This window comes from Hakea prostrata, chromosome 9 (assembly GCF_041222555.1).
Source record: "Hakea prostrata isolate BN-2017 chromosome 9, UWA_Hpros_2, whole genome shotgun sequence".
Taxonomy (NCBI): Eukaryota; Viridiplantae; Streptophyta; class Magnoliopsida; order Proteales; family Proteaceae; genus Hakea; species Hakea prostrata.
The window spans coordinates 3,888,624-3,909,540 of NC_142608.1; the positions used below are offsets into that span (position 1 = coordinate 3,888,624).

Here is a 20,917-nt window from a genome sequence, read left to right on the forward strand (position 1 = left end):
CTCTTCTTCTCTTCCTCTCCCGGCCTCTGTCCCAAAAATAAATAAATAAATAAATTGAGCGTGATTGGGGCCATTTCAAGGTTATCTTTGTTTGTTGAGGGTTCCAGTCTTGATGGCTCCTTTGGCATTAGGGGAAGTCTTGAGGGGTATCGTTGTTGTTCTCTCCAAATCGGGTTCAAACTCAATTACGAATTCTTATCCACTCTCTGTTTCTCCTCCTATCTCCCTTTTCTATTTTGGGCTCAGCTTCACATCGTTGAGGGTTCTTTCCTCTTTGGCCTCTCTAGTGTTGGGGGGAAAGCTTGAGAACCATAGTTGTTGATTTCTTCGTATCAGGTTTGTCCTCAGATTCAGATTCTTCCTCTCCCTTTGTTTCTCCTTCTCTTCCCTTCCTGTTTCTAGGATTTGCTTCAATTTGTCGAGGGTTCTAGCCATTGATGGCTTCTCTGGCTTTGGGGAAAGCCATGAGGGCCATCATTTTTGAACTCTCCAATTAATTTGGAGTCTAATATGTTCTCTTTCGTTCTTTATCTCAATCTTGTGATGCTACCTTCCCTTACATATGTGGTGCTGTTGCATAGGTCCATGTGCTTTGTTACTAGGGAGGTTTCTCATAGCTCCGATCGGGAGACTACATCAGTTTAGCTGGGTCCCTTTGGTCCACTTCCATGGTTATTTTTTAGTCTGGTTGTATGGCTATGGGCCACTTGTGTTGTGTAACTAGTTTGCTATTATTGTTGCCCTTAAATAGTTGCTTGGCTCGATGTCTCTTAGTTTTCTTCTTAGTTTGGCTTTGGGTCACTTATGCTTGTGTAATTAGTTTGCTTTAATTGTTGCTCTTAGGTAGTTGCTAGGCTCAATACCTCTTAGGTTACTTGTTAGTTAAGGCCTCTCTCTCACTCTATTTGGGCTTTGTCCCTTGTGTTCTTGTATTTTCTTCTTTTTTTTCTCTTTGGTAATGAATTATTTATTTAATCATCCAAAAAAAATATATAATATATACATAGGAGGCCCTACCCAGACTGGATTGATATTGCATATGCCTTGCTGAGGGGTTACAGAGTACTAGATTTTGCTAAGTTTTTAGGGGAAACCAACCAGTCCACGGTCGAACACATCAGACGGTTCACTGTTCGATGTGAAGAAGCCAGGGCCAATGACAAATTATATATATATACACACACACACATACATATTCTGAAAATTCTGATGTTCATGTTGGTCTTGAACTATTCCTTAGTTCCATATGACCTTTATAACTTATAACATATATTTTGATGATATTTATTTATTTTTATTTTTTTAATCATGAAAGGCCTCAGGAGTCTTTGCAAGAAACCACCCTATCTATTTGGGATAAGGTATAGTTGTTGTGAAGGGCTTCATTTGTTCTATTTGCATAAATTCTGTTATACCATGATCGAGAGTATGGGCAAGTGGCTCATATTATATCCATCCCGATCATAATGTATGGTATAGTTGAGTTTCTTTAATGTTCTACATATCAGCTTTTTCTTACCAAAAGGAAATAAATAAATAAATGTAGCTTTTATTATTCAGGTTCTAAATAGCATCATATGTGTCTCATTATTTACATCTTGTTAATAGCTTGCTTCATCATAGTTTATTTTTGCTTTGGCTTCATCATATGAAGTTTATTTTTGCTTTGGTAATGAAGTTCATCTAAATAGCTTTTATTTTTGGTTAAGTATGATGAAAGTTGTCTATTTGGTGCAGGATTCCTGTAATAATTGGTGCATCAATTCCAATGAAAGCAACTTTCTTCATTACCTACATCATGGTTGATGGTTGGGCTGGGATTGCTGGGGAAATTTCGAGGTTAAAACAATTGATAATTTTCCAGTTGAAAATATTCTTCTTGGTGAAGACGGAAAAGGATCGAGAAGCCGCAATGAATCCAGGAAGTCTATGTTTTAATATAAGCGAACCTCGGATACAGTTTTACTTCTTGCTTGGCCTTGTCTATGCTGTGGTTACACCCATTCTTCTTCCTTTTATTATAGTATTCTTCGGCCTGGCATATGTCGTCTTCCGCCATCAGGTAATAATTCACATGGGTATGAACAGTATTGTGGACTCAATGTAGTTTATATGAATTTCAAAGTGTGGAGCATCAATTCTTGAGTGTAGGAATACTAGGAAAGTTACAAACTTTTTTTGGGAGGTGACAGTGGTGGTTGCTGAGTCTTCATAAGTAGTTTTTTCCTTTTTGTTAAGTTTCTAGTGGCAACACTAGGGGAACTCTGTCCTAGTGTCGTGCATAGTTTTCTTATGTTTAATCCTTATGTTATTTTGCTTATGTCTTTTATTTATGCCATTAATTAGTCAGGAGAAAAATTGGTGTTGTAATTGGATTTAAATCTATATAAAAACATAACATGCGATTAGGAAAATAACCTAATTGCATGCCTCTTCATTGGCTTGCAGCAGGCTTTCTTCTTTTCTGCTTCTCCAATTCCTTCACTTTTCTCAGTCCTTAGGCTGGCTACAGGTTCCTGAATTCTAACACTTTTCATTTTGTTCCCTTCACCAATGCTATTTCTATAAAGACTCTAACAATTCTTTGGTGAACCATTTAATTGGTGGTGAGATGATGAGGTTCAAGCAGCCATTAAGAATAGAAAAGCTAATTTTATGACATGGCAAAAGCCAAGGATGTAAGGACCCTCAAAGGTATAAGTTTGCTAGAAATGCAGCTAAGAAAATTGTGGTGAATACAAGGGAGAAAAATATATGAAGATCTATATAACAAGCTAAGCACAAAGGAAGGGGAAAAGATTATTTATAAGATAGCTAAAACAAGGGATAAGAAGAGTAGAGATCTCAACCATGTTAGATGTATTAAAAGTGAAGATGGTAAATACTAGCACGGGATGAGGGCATCAAGAAGAGATGGGATGTTAATTTCTTGAGCCTACCAATAGAACATAGTTCTAGCATTGGAGTCTTGAAAAACTACTCTCATATGTGTGTATAAAGAATTACTACTCTTGAAGTAAAAGAAGCTCTATGGAGGATAAAGTAGACAAGACACAAGGTCAAGATAAAATCCCAATAAGTATTGAAGAGCTTAGGAACCCATGGGCAAGTTGTTGACTAAGACTATGAGCACAAGGAAATTGCCTGATAAATGGAAGAGAAGCTTTGTGGTACCAAATTCTAAAAATAAAGGGTATTATTCAATGCGACAATAATTATAGAGGGATAAAATTGATTAGTCATGCTATGAAATAATGGGAGAGGGTAATTGAAACTCACTGAGACAATAAACCGCTATTTCGGAGAACCAATTTGATTTTATGCCAGGAAGATCTACAACCAAAGCTATTTACCTTATTAGGAGACTTGTGAAAAGGTATAAAGAATGCAATAAGGATCTTAATATACCGGAAAGATCAACAACAAAAGCTTTAAGCACTTATATTTTTGCACTTATTATGGATTTTTTAACCATAGACATTCAAGATGAGGGACCTTGGTGCATGCTTTTTGCTGATGATATTGTTTTGGCAAATGAGACACAAGAAGGGAATTAGGGATTAATACTAAGTTAGAGATATGGAGACCAAATTTTGGAGTCAAAAGGCTTTAAACTAAGCAGAATAATGACAAGCGTGTAACTTTGGTCATGCTTGGTCAGATACCAAGGTGGTCAAACTTAATAAGAAAGAGGTTCTACAAAGTAATTAATTTAGGTACGCTTGGTCAAATACCAAGGTGGTGAAACTTGATGAGAATGAATAATTAGATAAAAGAACAGAAAAAAAAATACAAGGTCTTTAAAAGGAAGATCGAAAAGAGGAGCTAAGACCCCAGGAGACAACAATGAATCAGTTTCTTGGGGTATCATCAACAGGGGGATGGGGATAAGCTAACAATCTAGAAGAAACATCAAAAGATGGCATTCTAAATCATGTTTGAAGAGCGGGATTTGGATGTCCATCTCCGGAGATTACTCTCCCACCAAAGATGATGAATGGAGGCACAGAAAACTAGCTTACCAATCCAATCACAAATGGAAGAGCTTGAAAAGTTTTGCACAATCCAAGACCAATCACGAGCAAACCCAAAAGAACGCCTCGAACTTGGCCAGATGGAAGCTAGGGCTTTTCTTCAGATAGATCTGAAGAAGGGGCAGGAGAAGAAAAGGTGTTCAAGGTTCTCCAAGTCATTCCAACAAAGGATGCAACTGGGGTTTACTAGGATATAACTATTAATAAGGAAGGATTGGGTGGGAAGGGCATGTTTGAGGGCTCTCCAAAGGGTAAGGGAATGGCGCGGGATGAAACCTTTGAACTAGAACAAGGGGACCCAGGGGGTTTAGGGTTATGGGCTCAGAGGAGATTCCAGGCTGAGAAGGTGGAGAAGGTTTTGGTGGGAGAAGGGAGCCAAACTGAAAGATCATGAGAGAAACTAGCGAGAGGGGGGAGAGAATCCCAAACTTGAGTGAGAAGGGGGAGGAGGGAAGGGTTCCAAGAACCATTGGTGATGAAGGCTGACAAGGGGGTGCTTTTGGGGATACGGGAGACATAAACATTTCAAGGGCCAAAATGGTTATAGATAATGCCCATCGGGTGCCACAGATCAAACCAGAATGAGGTAGAAGAGCCGGAGGAGATGATGGTAGAAATAGCAGAGAGGGCACAGGGACGCAGTAAGAGGATTTTCCTCCAAACTCATGAAGGGTTAGAGGGCATAGGAACAATCCAAAAGGAATTTGCACAGAGAAGGTAGGAGTGGACCCACTTAATGGAATCATGCTTTGAGACAATTTTTTAAATGAGTTTAAGCAAGCAGGCTAGATTAACATTAGTGATCCAACGGATTCCCAAGCCTTCTTCAAAAGTTGGGCGACAAATAGTCAACTAACTAATAGGGTGGAGAAAACGAGAGGCTTCTCGCCCTTTCCAAAGGAAGGCATAGAACTAGGATTCCATAGCATGGATGGTGGATTTAGGGATGGAGAAGATTCTGCACCAGTAAAGATACGAAGATTGAAGCATAGAGCAAATAAGAACCACTCTATCGGTGAAGGATAAGGAGGTAGTGGTGGCGGGTGAGTCTACCTGGAATGAGGTGAAGGCCAAGGTAGACAACGGGGAAGGAGCCAAGCTTAAAGCCCAAGAGCTGGAGATGATAGGTTTGGAGCTGACCGGGGACACCAGAGAGAAAGAGGGTGGACTTATCAAGGTTGACTTGAAGGCCCGAGAGAGATTCGAAGAGCGATAGGGCTGAGATGATGGAGGAGATGGATTAATGATCCGCTTTGGAGAAGATCATGAGATCATCAGCAAAAGCAAGATGGGTAAGGTTGATGGTTTTGCATTTGGGGATGGGAGAAATAAGGAGTTGGTCAATTTTGGATTGGAGAATGTGGGAGAGGACCTCTAAGGCTATGGAAAAGAGGTAAGGGAGAGGGGAGAACCTTGACGGATGCCGACACGGGAAGAAAAGAAGCGCGCCGGAGAACCGTTGGTGATGATGGAGAAGCGGGGCAAAGAGATACAAATCTCGATCCAATGAATGAAACGGGGTAAGGAAACCCATGGTCGAGAGGACATCACTAATGAAGTCCCAGCGAATGGAGTCAAAAGTTTTGTGAAGATCTACCTTTAAAAGAGCAGTCGGGGAGTGGTCGGCTCTATCAAAGCCACGGACAATTTTCGCGCAAAGGAGGATGTTGTCCACAATGCTACGCCCTGAGATGAAGGCCAATTGGTTCGAGTTTACAAAGTTGGGTAAAGCCTTTTTAGCCTATTTGCTAGGACTTTATAGATGAATTTGTATAGGAGGTTACTAAGGGAGATATGGCGAAAATCGGAGAGAGAGAGGAGGGCCTTTGCTTCTTGGGGATGAGGCAGAGGAAGGTTTGATTGATGGAGGAAAGCTGGGAAGGGAGCTGCGGACAGCCTGAACAAGATCATTCTCAATAAAATCCCAAGAGGCAAGGAAAAAACCTATACTGAAGCCATCAAGACCAGGGGCCTTATTCGGCTTGTGGGATCAAATGGCAAGGAGGATCTCCTCCAAGGAAGGGATGGTGCAAAGAGAAGAGACAGAAGAAGGCTCAATGAGTTTATTGATGAGGTTGGGAGGGAGAGGAGGGTGGGATGGAAGGGAAGCCGAAGCTAGCAGATCAAAAAAGAAAGATACTACCTCCGCCTTGATGCTAATAGGGTCGAAAATCCAAAAGCCACTACTAGTGAGGAGGGCAGGGATAGAATTGAAGTTGTTTCAAGCTTTGAGGGACCGATGAAAATAAGTGAGTTGAAGTCCCTGAACTCGAGCCACTTGATTCTAGCTTTCAGGCGAAGAAAGCTTTCTTCAAAGGAGAGGAGAGAAGAAAACTCAGAGGAAAGGTTCTTTTCATCATCAGCAAAGGAGGGATTAGAGGGATCATCTTGGAGAAGAGACTGGACTCGCTGGAGGTTTGATCTGCAGGAGGAAACATTAAAAGAGATATTTCCAAAAGTGGATGAGTTCCAGGAATGGAGAGCTTCCTTAGGGTTTTGGAGCCTGCGGGCAAAGGCAACAAAAGGGAGGGAGGAACAATGGACAGGCTTCGACCAAGCTTCCTTAACAATAGAGATGAAGGAAGAATTTGAAGTCCACATATCAAAGAATTTGAAAGGCTTGTGGCCAAACGAGACTGGGGGAGAGAGGTGAACAAAACAAGGGGAGCGATCAGAAAGATTGGAGTTGGAGAAAATGGCATTGAAGGAAAGGAAGGAAGAGAGCGAAGGGGTATTCGAGAGGAAGCAATCTAGCTTTGAGGCAATTCTGGCAAATCCAAATTGGCGATTATGCCAAGTGAGGGGAGACCAGACCAAAGGAGATCAGAGATATCGGTATCATCCAAACAAGCATTGAAATCACCAATCGCGGCAAGGTCCGGAGAGGAGCCTCCGACACGCCCATGGGAAAACCGGACGATGTTAAAGTCCCCACCGATACCCCAAGGGATATCTGAATAAGAGGAGGAGATATAGCGGATATCTTCCTAAAGGGAGGTGAGCTCATCGGCACGATTAAAACCATAAATGATAAAGAGAAGGAAAGGAGGGGAATTATTGGAAAGAATGCTGAGATGCATGAGTTGAGGGGATGATTTTAGGAGAGGTACTTGGAATCTCGAGGGGGCCCAAAGAATTTAGATACGACCATTGGTAGAAACGGAAGATTCGAGATAAAAGACCAAGAAGAGGGGCAATAGATTGAGCAATCTGATGGGCATTCTCTATTTGGACATAAGTTTCAAGAAGGGCACAAAGGGAGACTTTTGAAGTCTTGATAGTATTCTTAACCTCAGCTTGCTTTGCCAAGGAATTGAGGCCCCTAACATTCCAAATAAAGAACTCAGACATATAGGTCATAAGGGGAGGGGGCATCAAAGTCGTTGCTGGTGGTGAAGCAAGAGGGGGAACCAATGTCATTAATGGAAAAGGGGTTGAAGGGATTCTCACTCAGGGGGAGTTAAGGGGTGAAGGGGTTTCCAAGAGATCCGGGTTAATAGAGGAATTGGAATTTGGAGAAGAAGGTTTGGTGATAAAATGGTTGTTTAAAGGGGTGAGGAACTATTTTGGTTCAGAGGTGGCGGGGTGAGTTTGTGGAGAAAAAGAGTTAGGGAGAGAATAGAAAGTGGTGGGCCGCGTGGTGGTTTTATTTGGAGCTGTGGGATGCGATGTGTTAGATGGAGGCGCTCTGGGAAGTAAAGAGGTGGGGTTGGGCTTGGTAGATGTAGCTTTGGACCTCAAGTTGGTGGTGGTGGGCTTGTGTGGAGGAGCAGGCTTAGAGAGAAGGAGATTGTGGGTTTTAGGAGGCCCATTCAAGGCTAAGAGAGAAGGCCCAAGAGATTTAAGGGTGATAGGCCCATTAGGAGTAGGCTTAGGGAGATGAATGGGAAGTGGGTTGCGAGATGGGTCAGGGCGAGGGTTGGGTTTGGGCAAAAGGGAAATGGGTTTATTAATTGGAATGATGGTTAAATGAGTTTTGGGGTTGGTTGAACCAGTATTTTCGGACCGGGGTTTTATCGAAGGATAAAGGGATGAGGCTGGTTGGAAGCAGGGGGTGACAGTCTTCTAGGAAGAGGCAGAACAAGGAAGCTTGTCATTTTCTTAAAAGGTGAGGGATTGGTGCACTTTTTCAAGCTTAGACTTACCAGTCGGAGACTAAATTGATATGAGCTTGATTTTCGGAGCCTTGGGAGCTGGATTTGAGGTGATGGAGCTTGAAGGAGTTGCAGCAGTAGTGGAGCTTTGCATGAATTCCGGGTTTGTAGGTAGCAGTGTTTTCTTGCGTAGCCTGGGGAGCAGTGTTGATCGTCGGCGGTGGTTTTCTAGAGCCTTTTCTGACTCTCCAGTAGGTGTTAGAAAGAAAGGGTGTTGCCTCTTCAGATCTGCCGGTAGCGGCGACGGTGGTGGAGTGAGCAGGAATTTCTATGACTGTAATTTCTTCTAGAGCATCGATGATTTTCTAAGGAGCTTTGGTAATCAGAGGCATCTTGTCAAGGATTTGAGCAGACTCGGTGGGCAGATTTGCAGAGGATTCTTGAACGGCAGGGAACTTCGAAAGCAAGCTGACATTGGTGTGAGCTTTAGTGGATGAGGCGCAAGAAGCATCTTTGTGTCCAAATAAAGAACAAATATTGCGACGCAGAGGAATCCAGTCATACACTAGTACTTGTTCATACAGTAGGCCATTGTCATCACTAATCGAAACCAAAGCGGGGAGAGGTTTAGCAGCAGGGAAGTCGACGCACAATCTAGCATAAGAGAGCCTCTCCATCTTGAGGGTTTTGATGTCAATGCCCAAGGGGATACCGATGGTAGAGCCGATTCTACTGAGGCAGTCATTGTTCCATAATTTGAGGGGCAGTCCTAGAAAGTTGATCTACAGGGGAAGGGTGTTGAAGTCGACCATGCGGAGGAGAGAGGATTGAGACCAAGGTTTAACGAAGATTTGTGATTTTCCAACGGACCAAGGGGAACCATCCAAAGCACGATCTCGACAATCCATGGAGGAGAAGTTGAATAGGAAAATTTCAGCTTCTAGTAGGTAAGTGTCCATGAGACCCGAGGCTTTCCATTGTTTGGCAAGAGAAGATTTCAGGATGTTGATGGGGAGGGGGTGCAGGGCCAAGAAATTGGCCAATAATGGCAGATTTCCAGCAAGTGATACCAGGGGCAATGGTGGTGGCTGAGCAATGAGCAAGAGGGGTAGAATAGTTGGTTGTAGGGGGTATGAAGGAAAGGCTTAGGTTGTCGATTGAGGGGGGTTGCTTAGTGAAGAGGGATATCCAAGGTTTTGCAGGAGGGAGAGGGAGATTAGTGGTGGGGTTAGGGGAGGGTGGTTAAGTAGGGGAGGGCAGCGGAGTTTGGGAAGAAGAGATGGTGTCTTCAGCTCATCTCCAGCGCCGGCAGGTGAATGAAGCTGAACCAACCAAACAAATTTAAGAATATGTTGATCACACAAAACACTAGATGTGCCTCTTCACCTCTCTAATCCGATTGTAATTCTTTGTTAAACCAATTTAGGTACCTTGGCTCAATCATAAACAAAGAGATTATGCAAAGCAATTATTTTAGGTGCCTTGGCTCAATCATAATTGTTATAAAACAAGCTTTAAATAATCAAAACAGCAGTTGAATTTGAACAGAGAAAAGAGAGAAGAAGAAGAAGAAGAAGAGAAGAGAGATGAAGAACCAGTAGAAAAGGCCTGTGATTCTTGCTTAAAAGTCTAGAATCACAGAGCCCTTTTATTTATAGCTTCTAATGAATCTAATACAAATTGAGAGACAACTAATTGTCCTCTAGAAAAAGGAAACAAAAAAAATTACAGCTTTAGTAACTTCCTAGCTCCTAAAATAGAAAGTTCTGAAAATATAAACTATGCTTTCTAAAAACTCCCAAACTTATGTAGCAAGACTCCTACATCAGAAATAGAAAGTACAGTAGCATCACTAGCATTATACTGTTCACGTGAACAGTACCGTGAACAATAAATATCTCAAAGTGTGTATACTTCAACACTTGCCCTCAAGCTGGAGTGTACACAAAGAAAACTTCAGCTTGCACAATAAGAATAAACTTGAAAGGTAGCACCAATCTTGAATCGTGTAGCAATGGCAGACGTTAATAAACACTGATAAAACTTTACCCAAGAGATAATCAACACCAACTTAAAAAAAAAACATTAATTCTTCATATCAATAGAACCATCCAATAATAAGAACAATCGAAGATGTTGAAGACAAACAAAGTCCATAAGTATAACAGGATCAAAGACACTATCCATATAATGCCGGTAGTAGGAGAAATATCCACACTAAATCTTCAAAATTGCAACTCCAATGTCCATAAGTATAGCAGGATCAAAGACACCATCCACATAATGCCAGTAGTAGGGAGAAATATCCATACTAAATCTTCAAAATTACAACTCCAATGTCCATATAAATGCTTCGCAAGATGGCAAGTGGTAGGTAAAGTATGGATAAGTAAAAGGCAGTATAGATTACTGTGGACCAAGTAGGTAGGTAAAAAAGCAGTATAGGTTACTGTGGACCAATGAGGTAAGGTATTATGGGTTACTACGGACCAAATAGGTAGGTAAAAGATAGTATGGGTTACTAAAGACCAAGTAGGTCAGGTAAAAGACAATATGAATTACTCAGGACCAAGTAGGTAAGGTAGAAGGCAGTATAGGCTACTGCAGACCAAGTAAGGTAGTATGGGTAACTGCGGACCAAGTAGGTAAGGTAGTATGGGTTACTACAAACCAAGTAGTTAGGTAAAGGACAATCTAGGTAAAGATAGGTAATCATATTGTTGTAGAATGCCATAAGTTGAGGACAAAGATCTTCATAAATAATATCCATCAGCACATCTTAAGTAGATATAGAATAAGGTACCATTCTCCCCCTCACGTGTAGCATTACACGTGGACAATTAATGCTGACCAATGACAAGCATCTTAAAGTATGAGCACAAAAGAAACCCAAGAAGGAAAAGTAGCAGCCACAGAGCAGTGTATTATTCACTAATAAAGCTGATCAAGCAGCAGTAAATCGTTTAACAGGACAAAGTCGTGTTCACCAGGGGGAAAAAAATTATGGACCACCACTAACCCTCAAATAAGGCAAAAGCAAATTAGATCAGGAGAAAATTACTGAACCAGCTTGGAATCTCATAATTGCAGTTGTCGCTGCAGCAATCCACTCAGAAGAAGTGCAATTATTGTTGTTGCAGTAGTAGATATTATCAGATCTCGGACCATAGCAGCAAACTTCTACTAGATTTGAAACTCTAATAGATCTCGATATGAAGGAAAAGTAGTGCCCTAGGTCTTTGTAGAAGTATTAGATAAAAAGAAGGTTAAACTTGATTCTGAAATAAACAACGGAAGTAGTAGTAAAGCAAGACGGTAGCAGCAGAATTTTTCAGAAGAGAGAAATTCAATAAAACAGGGGTTACTAGTATACGACTTGCAGCAGAACTTATAGCACAAAATGTCACATCCACCCAGCCGGTACCCCATTTGGAATACCCGGGAATGTGATCCACAGTCCAAGGATCAAGATTCTTAGGTCCATGCCTCCCACATACACAATGACATAATCATGAACAAAGATAATGAAAGTAAAAACATTTAATACTAAATATCATAAATAAGATAAGATCAAATAAATCAGAGTGCGGAAACAGATAACAGTAAAGTGTGAACATAATCATAAAGGAGAGAGAAGGTATGATAACCACTCTCTCAGAGCAGCGGAAAAGAAGTGTGATTAAGTTAATTACAAGTTCAAGTATCAAAAGATAATCCAAAAACAAGTTAGTTATACATGACCAAAGGTTCCATAAATACACCAGAGAAATGGGGCACTAAGCTAGGGTTTCCTCTACTCTAATAACAGTCTCCTCAATGGTACGGATGAAGTAAACCCAGCTTTGCCGCTCCCTCACAACCGTGGGGCTAACCCTAGTGCGGATAGTAATCCTCCTCGGCACCAACACTCGGATCTTCACAGATGCCACTACCCGAAGGGTAGTATGCGGAATCATAGTCCGTCTCGAAGGGGGTGCCATCGTAGTCTTCGGTACCTATAGGATAATCTAAAAACATTTGTACAAAAGGAATGAGTTCGAAGAACTCAGCAAGGTAGTTATTCCATATTGAGAAATCATACACATACAGAACATACATAATGCAATGTGATATGGAACATATGATGCAGTATGATTCTAACTCTATGAATGCTAGTCTCTAGGGTAGACATGCTTTAAGTCATAGCACCATACTTCTTTGGGTGGTCAGTCACTCCCCCTCAATCATACAAGATATCTTGGGTCTGCCAGGGAAGTTCGATAAAGTCATCTAAAAAACCATGGTAAGGGAATAGGTCACCACTCTCTCACATCACCATTTGGTATAAGTACTAGCGCATGTCACAGTAAAGCCTAGCCCAATGCAAGTCATCTACTTAGTCGGTCAAGTCAGATCCAGATACATCCATTCCTCGCCCCCGGTGATCCTTTCCGGTATCCTTCACACTAGAGTCAGTGAAATCCCGGATTTCGGACTCATCAACCCTATTGGTCATCCACAAAAAGTAAACGGGAAGCTCTCACGTCCTCTCACCGATTGGTTACCGGTCTTGAGCTCCCGTGAGCCCAAGTCTAGCCATTTGCAACCCTACCAATAAATGACCCCTTTCGGGTATCCGTAGCATGGTTTATGTCCCCTACCGGATTGGTTACCGGCCTAGAGCGCCCATCCAACCATACACTACCACGGGTTGTTCGGTCTCAATGCATTTCCGATTCGGGTCTGACACGACAAGGATAAACCTAGCCAACCAACTAGACAGTCCTATGTATGTCATCCAATAACCCGGGAAAGTGTCTATAGGCACCATCGGAGAACATCCCATACTATTCCCTCCGATGCCTAAGGACAGAAGTGTCAATAGAACACTCCCCAATCCCAAGTCATACGTAAGCAATCACATATTCAAGTTCATCATCTTTCATGCATCCAATGCATCTTATTATAAAATTTAAATCATGATATTGAAATGAATCATCATAGACATAAGTAAACAAGAATAGTAAGGTAACATGACAAAAGTATGAAGATGTCAATACTACTGTTCCAACACATATATAACAGTCTTATAAAGATTTAAAAGTAATCAAAAGGTTCTATTCATAGACAATAACATAAATTATAAGTTGGTGATCTATATATTTATGGAGATAACCATCCTTACCTTGGGTTGAATTGATGATGAATTGAGAGTACCAAGAAATAGTCCAAAATAATTGTTAAGGCCCTAAACAAACATCAATAATAAGTTAGAGAAGAAATTAGGAAGATTGGATATCAATTGGATCAAAACTGGCCAAGGTTGCTGTCAGCAACAACTTTGGTCGATGGTATCGACCAAAATTTCCTTCGGGACAAAATGATGGATTTTGGGTGTTTTCATCCTAAATTGGTTTTCCGGTGTTCGGATCAATCTGAAACTTGGAGGAACACTTAACAACAATAGTTGGACACTATAAGTCAAGAAATTTACCCAATCCAATGGTCCAAACAAAAAGCCCCAAATTGAGCTAACAAGTTCAAGTGACAAACATCATGGTATGAGTTGGGATTGATTGCATTGTCATGGAAATGGCATGTAATAGCTAGGGGAACTAATAGAATTCCGATTGGAAACATATAGAAGTGATAAACATGAACATAGCATGCCCTACAACTCAGTTTGGTACAAAATGACATGATGTTAATAGAAAAATAGAGGAATACATATGCTAGGCATGAGGTGGAGGCATAGCATCAATGGATGGCTAAGAAACTCATAGGTTAATCATGTGTAGACACTTGGAGTGGTGGTTGCAAGGTTGCAGCACCATTTCCAATGTCTCACCAGCAAGAAAGGAATAGAAAAGAATAGAAAATGGTAGGATAGAGAGTGGAATGGTGATTCATACCTTAGTATGGAAGATGTAGACAAGAATCAATAGTAAACAATGAGTTTTGATGAGGTGCCATTCACATTAGCCAAGGAGATGCCTTGGGAAGCTCTCCCCACGATTTCAGGTGAGAAAATGATTGCACAAGGGCTCAAGGCTCGAGGTCATAATAAATAGAATAGGAATATTCCATGGAATCTTTAACTTGGCAGACTGGGAAACTTTGGTCGATGGTTTTGGTCGATGGCATCGACCAAAATGTTTCTCAGTAGAAAAACAGGTTTAGTTCAGCAAATTCAAGTAGGGATTTGAAAGGCTATACAAAATCAATTTAAGTGAGGTTTTCTTCCATAATTCAATCAAGAAGTCTAGTTTCGGGGAATACCTTCGGATTGTGCACAGGAGGTCATTAGGTACATCAACTAGATTAATCTTCTCCGATGCGCAGACTTTCCTTAAACACTGATAATGCATTTAAGCAAGGGGTATCATCATCAATGTCCATAGGCTCGGTCTCCGAATCATGATCATCAATAAGAATGGTCCATAGGTCTCTTCTACCACCGCTTCGGGTCTTCGGACCTGAATACAACAGTGGATCCGGGTTAGGGTCAGGGTTAGAATAGGGCTGGATATTACACAAACAATGGAAGACAATTCTTAGGTCTTGCAATCCGAATTATGGGCATATCTTCGCAAGAATCAAGAGGAATCCCAGGACATCAGTGTAGTGTAGATCAAACTTCAGATTTGCACAAAAAAAAACAGGGTAGTAGCAGCCTCAGTTAAATCAAATAGGTAGACATATCCTCAGAAAGCTTGGGGCCTTTTGTAGTATCAATACATAGATACTTGGTGCTTCAAAAGTCAAAGAAGAAGGACAGCCATTCACAATTACTGCAGCGAAGGTTGGGGCTGCCCTAGATAAGAAAAAGGAGAAAAAAAACTGGGCAGCTAAGAGAGAAAACAGTCCCTAGGTTGATTAAACTTGCTCTGATGCCATGTTATAAAACAAGCTTTAAATAATCAAAACAACAGTTGAATTTGAACAGAGAAAAGAGAGAAGAAGAAGAAGAAGAAGAGAAGAGAGATGAAGAACCAGTAGAAAAGGCCTGTGATTCTTGCTTAAAAGTCTAGAATCACAGAGCCCTTTTATTTATAGCTTCTAATGAATCTAATACAAATTGAGAGACAACTAATTGTCCTCTAGAAAAAGGAAACAAAAAAATTACAGCTTTAGTAACTTCCTAGCTCCTAAAATAGAAAGTTCTGAAAATAAAAACTAACACCAAAATAGAAACTATGCTTTCTAAAAACTCCCAAACTTATGTAGCAAGACTCCTACATCAGAAATAGAAAGTACAGTAGCATCACTAGCATTATACTGTTCACGTGAACAGTACCATGAATAGTAAATATCTCAAAGTGTGTATACTTCAACAATAATTAAAGAAGGTTTGATATAGTGGATGATGTTTCCCAAAAAACTAAAATAAGGTTGATGAAATGGACAAGTGCATCTCGGGTTCTATGTGGCTGACAGTTCCTCTAAATCTCTAATGAAAATTTTATAGTTTTATCGTATGACCAACTATGATGTATGGTGCAAAGTGTTGGGCTTGTAAGAAGCATAATATAGATAAACTAACTATAATAGAAATGAGGATGTGGAGATGGATGAGTGATAAAACTAGGAAGAATAAAGTAAGAAACAAACAAGTTAGATCTGGTACAGAAGTAGCTCCAATTAGTAATAAGCTACAAGAAAGTCATTTGGGATGGCATGGCCATGTTTTATGGAGGCATTTAAATGCCCCCGTATGAAGGAGTGATATAATCTGGATTGAAGGAATTAAAAGAGCTACGGGCAGAACTAAGATAACCTTTGGAGAAGTGATGAGAAAGACATGCATGGCTTAGGCCTTGTATTCGGTATGACTTTTAAATATATCTGACTCAAAGGCAAGGATCCATGTAGCCAACCCCATTTAGTTGGGACAAGGCTTGTGTTGTTATTGTTGCTGTTCTTGTATTGATTTTCAGCTCTCTTATGTGTATTTACACCTACATATGCTGCTTTAAAAACTATTGTTGCACATGGGTTAAGTCTATTCCTAATCGAGGTGATTATCTGATTCTGTAGATCATTAATGTCTACAATCAAGAATACGAGAGTGCTGCAGCTTTCTGGCCTGATGTCCATGGGCGTATTATTGCTGCATTGATCATCTCACAGCTGCTGCTGATGGGATTGTTGAGTACAAAGCAAGCAGCTCAGTTGACACCCTTTCTCATTGCACTTCCAGTTCTAACAATATGGTTCCATATATTCTGCAAGGGTCGTTATGAACCTGCATTTAAAGCATACCCCTTACAGGTCTGTTGGAAGTTTTGGTGTGGACTCTTGTACTTGCATTGAATTTATGCAGAAATATTCATGAAAGTTATGCTGATTGATTAATAATTTGTATACTGTAACCTGTTCTCGTCAATTAAGAATGATATTTAAAAAATGCAGAACTATGCATACAGTGCTGGTAGTCTTATGGGATGCATGTTGATACCTACCATCAAATAATCAGAAATTTTGGTCATCATTTTCCCACTTTGGTTGGTTTCTCCATTTTTAAATACTTTTTGTTCAGGAGTTTACTGTTGTAACTCTTACGATATGCATAGTGCAACTTGATTTAGGAAAGAGCAAAATAAATCTGAAGAATTGATCAGGAGATCTTAGTGTTGTTATGAGCTGCGTTTTCTTTCCTGAGACTTAACAATAGGTACACTTCTTGTGTGTCCTTAGCTAAAGAAATATCTAATAAGAAAGAAAGCAGTAATTCTGGAAGGATCTAGGCATGGATTAGGATTATTTTCACATCATTGTGTAGAGCATGGCATATTTCTTTCTTGTTCCATCATATCATCTTTCTTGCAAATTCCTTATTGGTTCGTTGATTTTGGGTATTAGGAGGCAATGATGAAAGACACAGTGGAACGTGCAACATGTCCAAATTTGAATTTGAAAGAGTACCTCCGAAGTGCATATATTCATCCCATTTTCAAGAACGAGAATGTTGAGATTGACACAGTTACCCAAGACTGGGAGCAGGAGAGTGTGCTGGTCCCCACAAAACGCCAGTCGAGAAGGAATACTCCAGCACCAACCAATGACAGTGGTTCAATATTATCCTCCCATCTTGAGGTTAAGTTTGAATAGTTGGTGAGAAATGCAGTACGTAAAATCCATACACAGTGGAGGGATTATTGTTTAAATGGTATAGAGAAAACTCGACAGATGCAGCTGCATTTTTGTTTTAACAGCTTGACCAACCCAGTACACAATAGTGAAATCATTAGTTCTTACTGAAAAGTGCATTACATTTTGTACTGGATCTGAAGTTCCAGTGTAAACAGTTATTTCTTTGGTGTCTGGTTCCTTTCAGGAGCATAGTTGCAATATCAATGCTTTTTAAAGAATGCTGCTTACAGATTGTCATGCTTTATCCTAGGGAGATTCATGAGCCCTTTCAAATTGGGGGATGGTGTGCTTATGGTTTACTGTCCTTGTTGTTTATCAAATTTGAACCCTTTCAAATTTTTATGCAGGACAATGGCTTTGTCATGTATAACCACATAGATGTGGATATTCAATTGAAATTTTCTTGTTCATATCCATCTTCCGAGGAAAATTCGGTTACTAGTGTCAGTGTTGTGTGATTTGTGTGCTTACAATTCCTGCAAGTGACATTATCTGTTAGATGAGAGTAGAAAATGTAAGTTATGCATAATTCACATTCATACAGCTTTTCGACAAGTAGAAAACATACATTTTCTAGGTATTTCAAACTTTGAAGTCCTTTCCCCTCTTCTCCTACAACAATGAAATTGCAAACACTGTAATGCAAACGAAGGATGGGTCTGCTAGATGCACTTAACAGTGAGGAAACTAGGAGAACAGGAAGAAGAAAGGGGAGGAGAGAAAGAGTGCTCAAACGCCCAATTAATATAAACCTGAGGATAGATCTTGTATGGTGGGCTTCAGTGAGGAAAGTTGGGGAATGGCTGAATAGGGAGAAGAAGTGGGGAAGGAAATCCCATATTAGAAAGGGGGGGGGGGGGGATGAGTAAAAGAATGCTCACATACATGATTGTGGATCACCTCCCCATCTAGAGAGCACTTCTTTTTTTTTTTTTTGTTGCCAACCCCGGTTTCCAAGGCTTTGCCCTGACTAATCCGGTGTTCGACCCGGGTCGCACACCTGGCTGTGGTGGGTGAGTCTCCCAGCGGGGATTTTTTGCATCCACAATTGCTTAAGCGAACCAAGCTGCTTACCACTTGGACCAACCCCCGTTGGTTTTAGAGAGCACTTCTATTGATGCTTTTGTCACCACACAACTTTGGTGGGGTCTACATCTAAAAATAATAAAATAATACAGAAGTAGGACTCCGGCAGATCCTTCATGGACTCCACACAAAATATGTAATACAAAAGCATCAAGGGAGCATTATTGTGTGAGCTCCACACAAAATGTGTGTTAGAGAGTGCTCATAGAGAGGGGATTTGGACTTCACAAGCAGCTGCCCAGATTTTTACAAGTATAACAAGGACTTCTAAACTAAGACTAAGACTAACTCCCTAATTAGGACTTCAAACAGAGAAATTTTTAACTCCCTAATGAGTACTTCAAACATAGAAATTTCAACCGAAAAAAAATTCAAACATAGAAATCTAATAGAATTATAAACCTAATATTTTATGGATGTAACTCCTAAGATAGACAAAGACATCATTTCCCATAATAATATAAATATTTCCTATATCTTACTAAACCTATGACTCAAACTGACTGAATCTAAAAATTCAACTGGGTTTTGGATTAGTAAAATCTGTGCTTTTATGATTTTCTTGGCGGCTGCCAATTGTCAACTGATTTGCATCATGTATTCATATGTCAATAAATCTATTTAACCGTGTAAAATGAAAATGCGAAGGTGTGGGTGTAAATAAAGCACTTCTTCCTTCACATTCTAAAGCTTTTATTTTTCCAAATTTGCAAATTCAGACTCTGACAACCAACATTATTTTTGGATTTTGGAAATAGCTCAAAAAGAAAATAGTGAACCGTTAACTTTAAGCTTTTTTTTTTTTTTTTTGGTACTGGTGCTTTTTTTAATACTGGAAATGAAACGTCCGGATGGATGCAAACCCAAGGCCTCCCCATGGGAGTATGGGTTTTTAACCACTCTATTAACCCACCATTGACAACTTTAAACTAATTTATCTCCTCCGAAATTTACAACGCCACTTGTGGGATTCGCTTAGGCATAAATTGCCACTACCATAAAGTAGATTCTCGTTAATGCTGGGTAAAGGAAACCTTTTTTATTCTGCAAAAGAGTAAAAGAAACTAACAAATGACTATAGAAAGAGAAAGGAGCCCATTGACATTAAAATATTGTTTTCATTCCAGGCGAAAGATTAATTTCTTGATTTTTTTGGGTAACCTAACAAATTAAATGTTGAATAAGAATTTCATGCTAATACACATCTTGATGCCTACCAATCATTGTACTTTGTCTTGGTGTTTTAACTCAAACCTTCATGTTTTTAGTGTTTTAACTCGAACCTTCAATAAAACATGGTACGAGTTTATATGCAAGCAAAAACTAGATGTCCTATTTCGAGGTTATTCAAAAATCAATTTATTATTATTTTTGTTTTCAATTTATTATATATTTTTAGCTTAATTTTAGGTGTACATTTTAATTTGAAGTCAATAAACACAATGATTTTTTTTTTTTTTTTTTTTTTTTTTTTTTAAAACCTAACTCAAAATGATATTCTTGATCAACAGATGTCATGTTGTATGCGGACAAAACTGAAAGTTTAGAACATACATTTTTACAGATAAAAATATAAATATTTTGCAAGAGAATAGTAAAAATTTTCATTAAAATACAATAACAAATATAAGAATAAGTAAAATTCTCTCTTCTTTTTTTTTTGTGGAATATATATTCGTTGAAATTTAAAACCAACCTAATCCGGCTGCAAAACTAGCATAGCTGGTTGTATTGGTGCTAATGGATATCCAAAGACAAAGTAAACAAATGATGCACCAGATCCATCTCCATACCCAGATGTAGACATGTTATTAGAATCAGTAGATGAACCACCATATACTCTGTCATATATATATCCATGGTTACTAGACTTGTACTATACAACCTCTTAGATTTTTCAAATTTCATTAAAATTTTCAAGATTTTGGCAAAATTTCAACAAAATATTACAAATTGTCATTTTGATTAGCATTTCTCGTCAACTAGCATTCTCTAAGTTAGATGAATTTAATCATCACTAAAATGAGTTGGGATTCTTTGCCTATCATGGTTGAGGTTGGAGCTATAGAAAAAAGTATGAGGAAAGCACGTACTTTTTTACTTCAGTAGAAATTCGAATCCCCACTATTTTAAGGGTAGATTGAAAACCCATCAGTCATTACGTGACAGACAGAAAACTTTTAGATTTTCATTTGGCCACGCATGCATGTAGAATTACTCTCCTACATTGAATGTGGGCCCTCATTTATTTATTTATTATTCCCGTTACCTTTTGTAAAATAACAGACAAATAAATAAATAAATAAAGTATCCTTAGTCGGTTTTGAATTTTGATACGCCTCGCTTTCCGTTGCTTTTGACTTTAGAATTTCGCTTTCAATGGTTCATCTCTATCTCCATACCAAATCCATTTAATTATCTGACTTTCATTTTCAACCGTTGGATTGGAATATCAGTTTTTGTGGGCCTAAGGCCTCCTTCTGACATCTGTGTTCATTAAAAAAGTCTTCAGAAAAATAGCCGTTACGTATTTGCAATGCCACACGCAGTCACGTGGCTATTGCCGACAAC

At 39.6% G+C, this 20,917-nt stretch overlaps 1 protein-coding gene across 2 annotated transcripts in view; it reads left to right on the plus strand.

Moving 5' to 3' along the window:
• LOC149004132 (hyperosmolality-gated Ca2+ permeable channel 1.2-like) overlaps window positions 1-17,506 on the plus strand; it is an 82,994-nt gene extending 65,488 nt beyond the window's left edge. For both annotated transcript variants that reach the window (XM_089168319.1, XM_089168320.1), the window contains exons 10-12: window positions 1,738-2,062; window positions 16,145-16,378; window positions 16,970-17,506. In XM_089168319.1, the coding sequence (XP_089024445.1) occupies window positions 1,738-2,062; window positions 16,145-16,378; window positions 16,970-17,218 (808 nt within the window). In that variant the 3' untranslated portion in view covers window positions 17,219-17,506. The remainder of the gene's footprint in view (window positions 1-1,737; window positions 2,063-16,144; window positions 16,379-16,969) is intronic.
• Window positions 17,507-20,917: the final 3,411 nt, after the last annotated feature.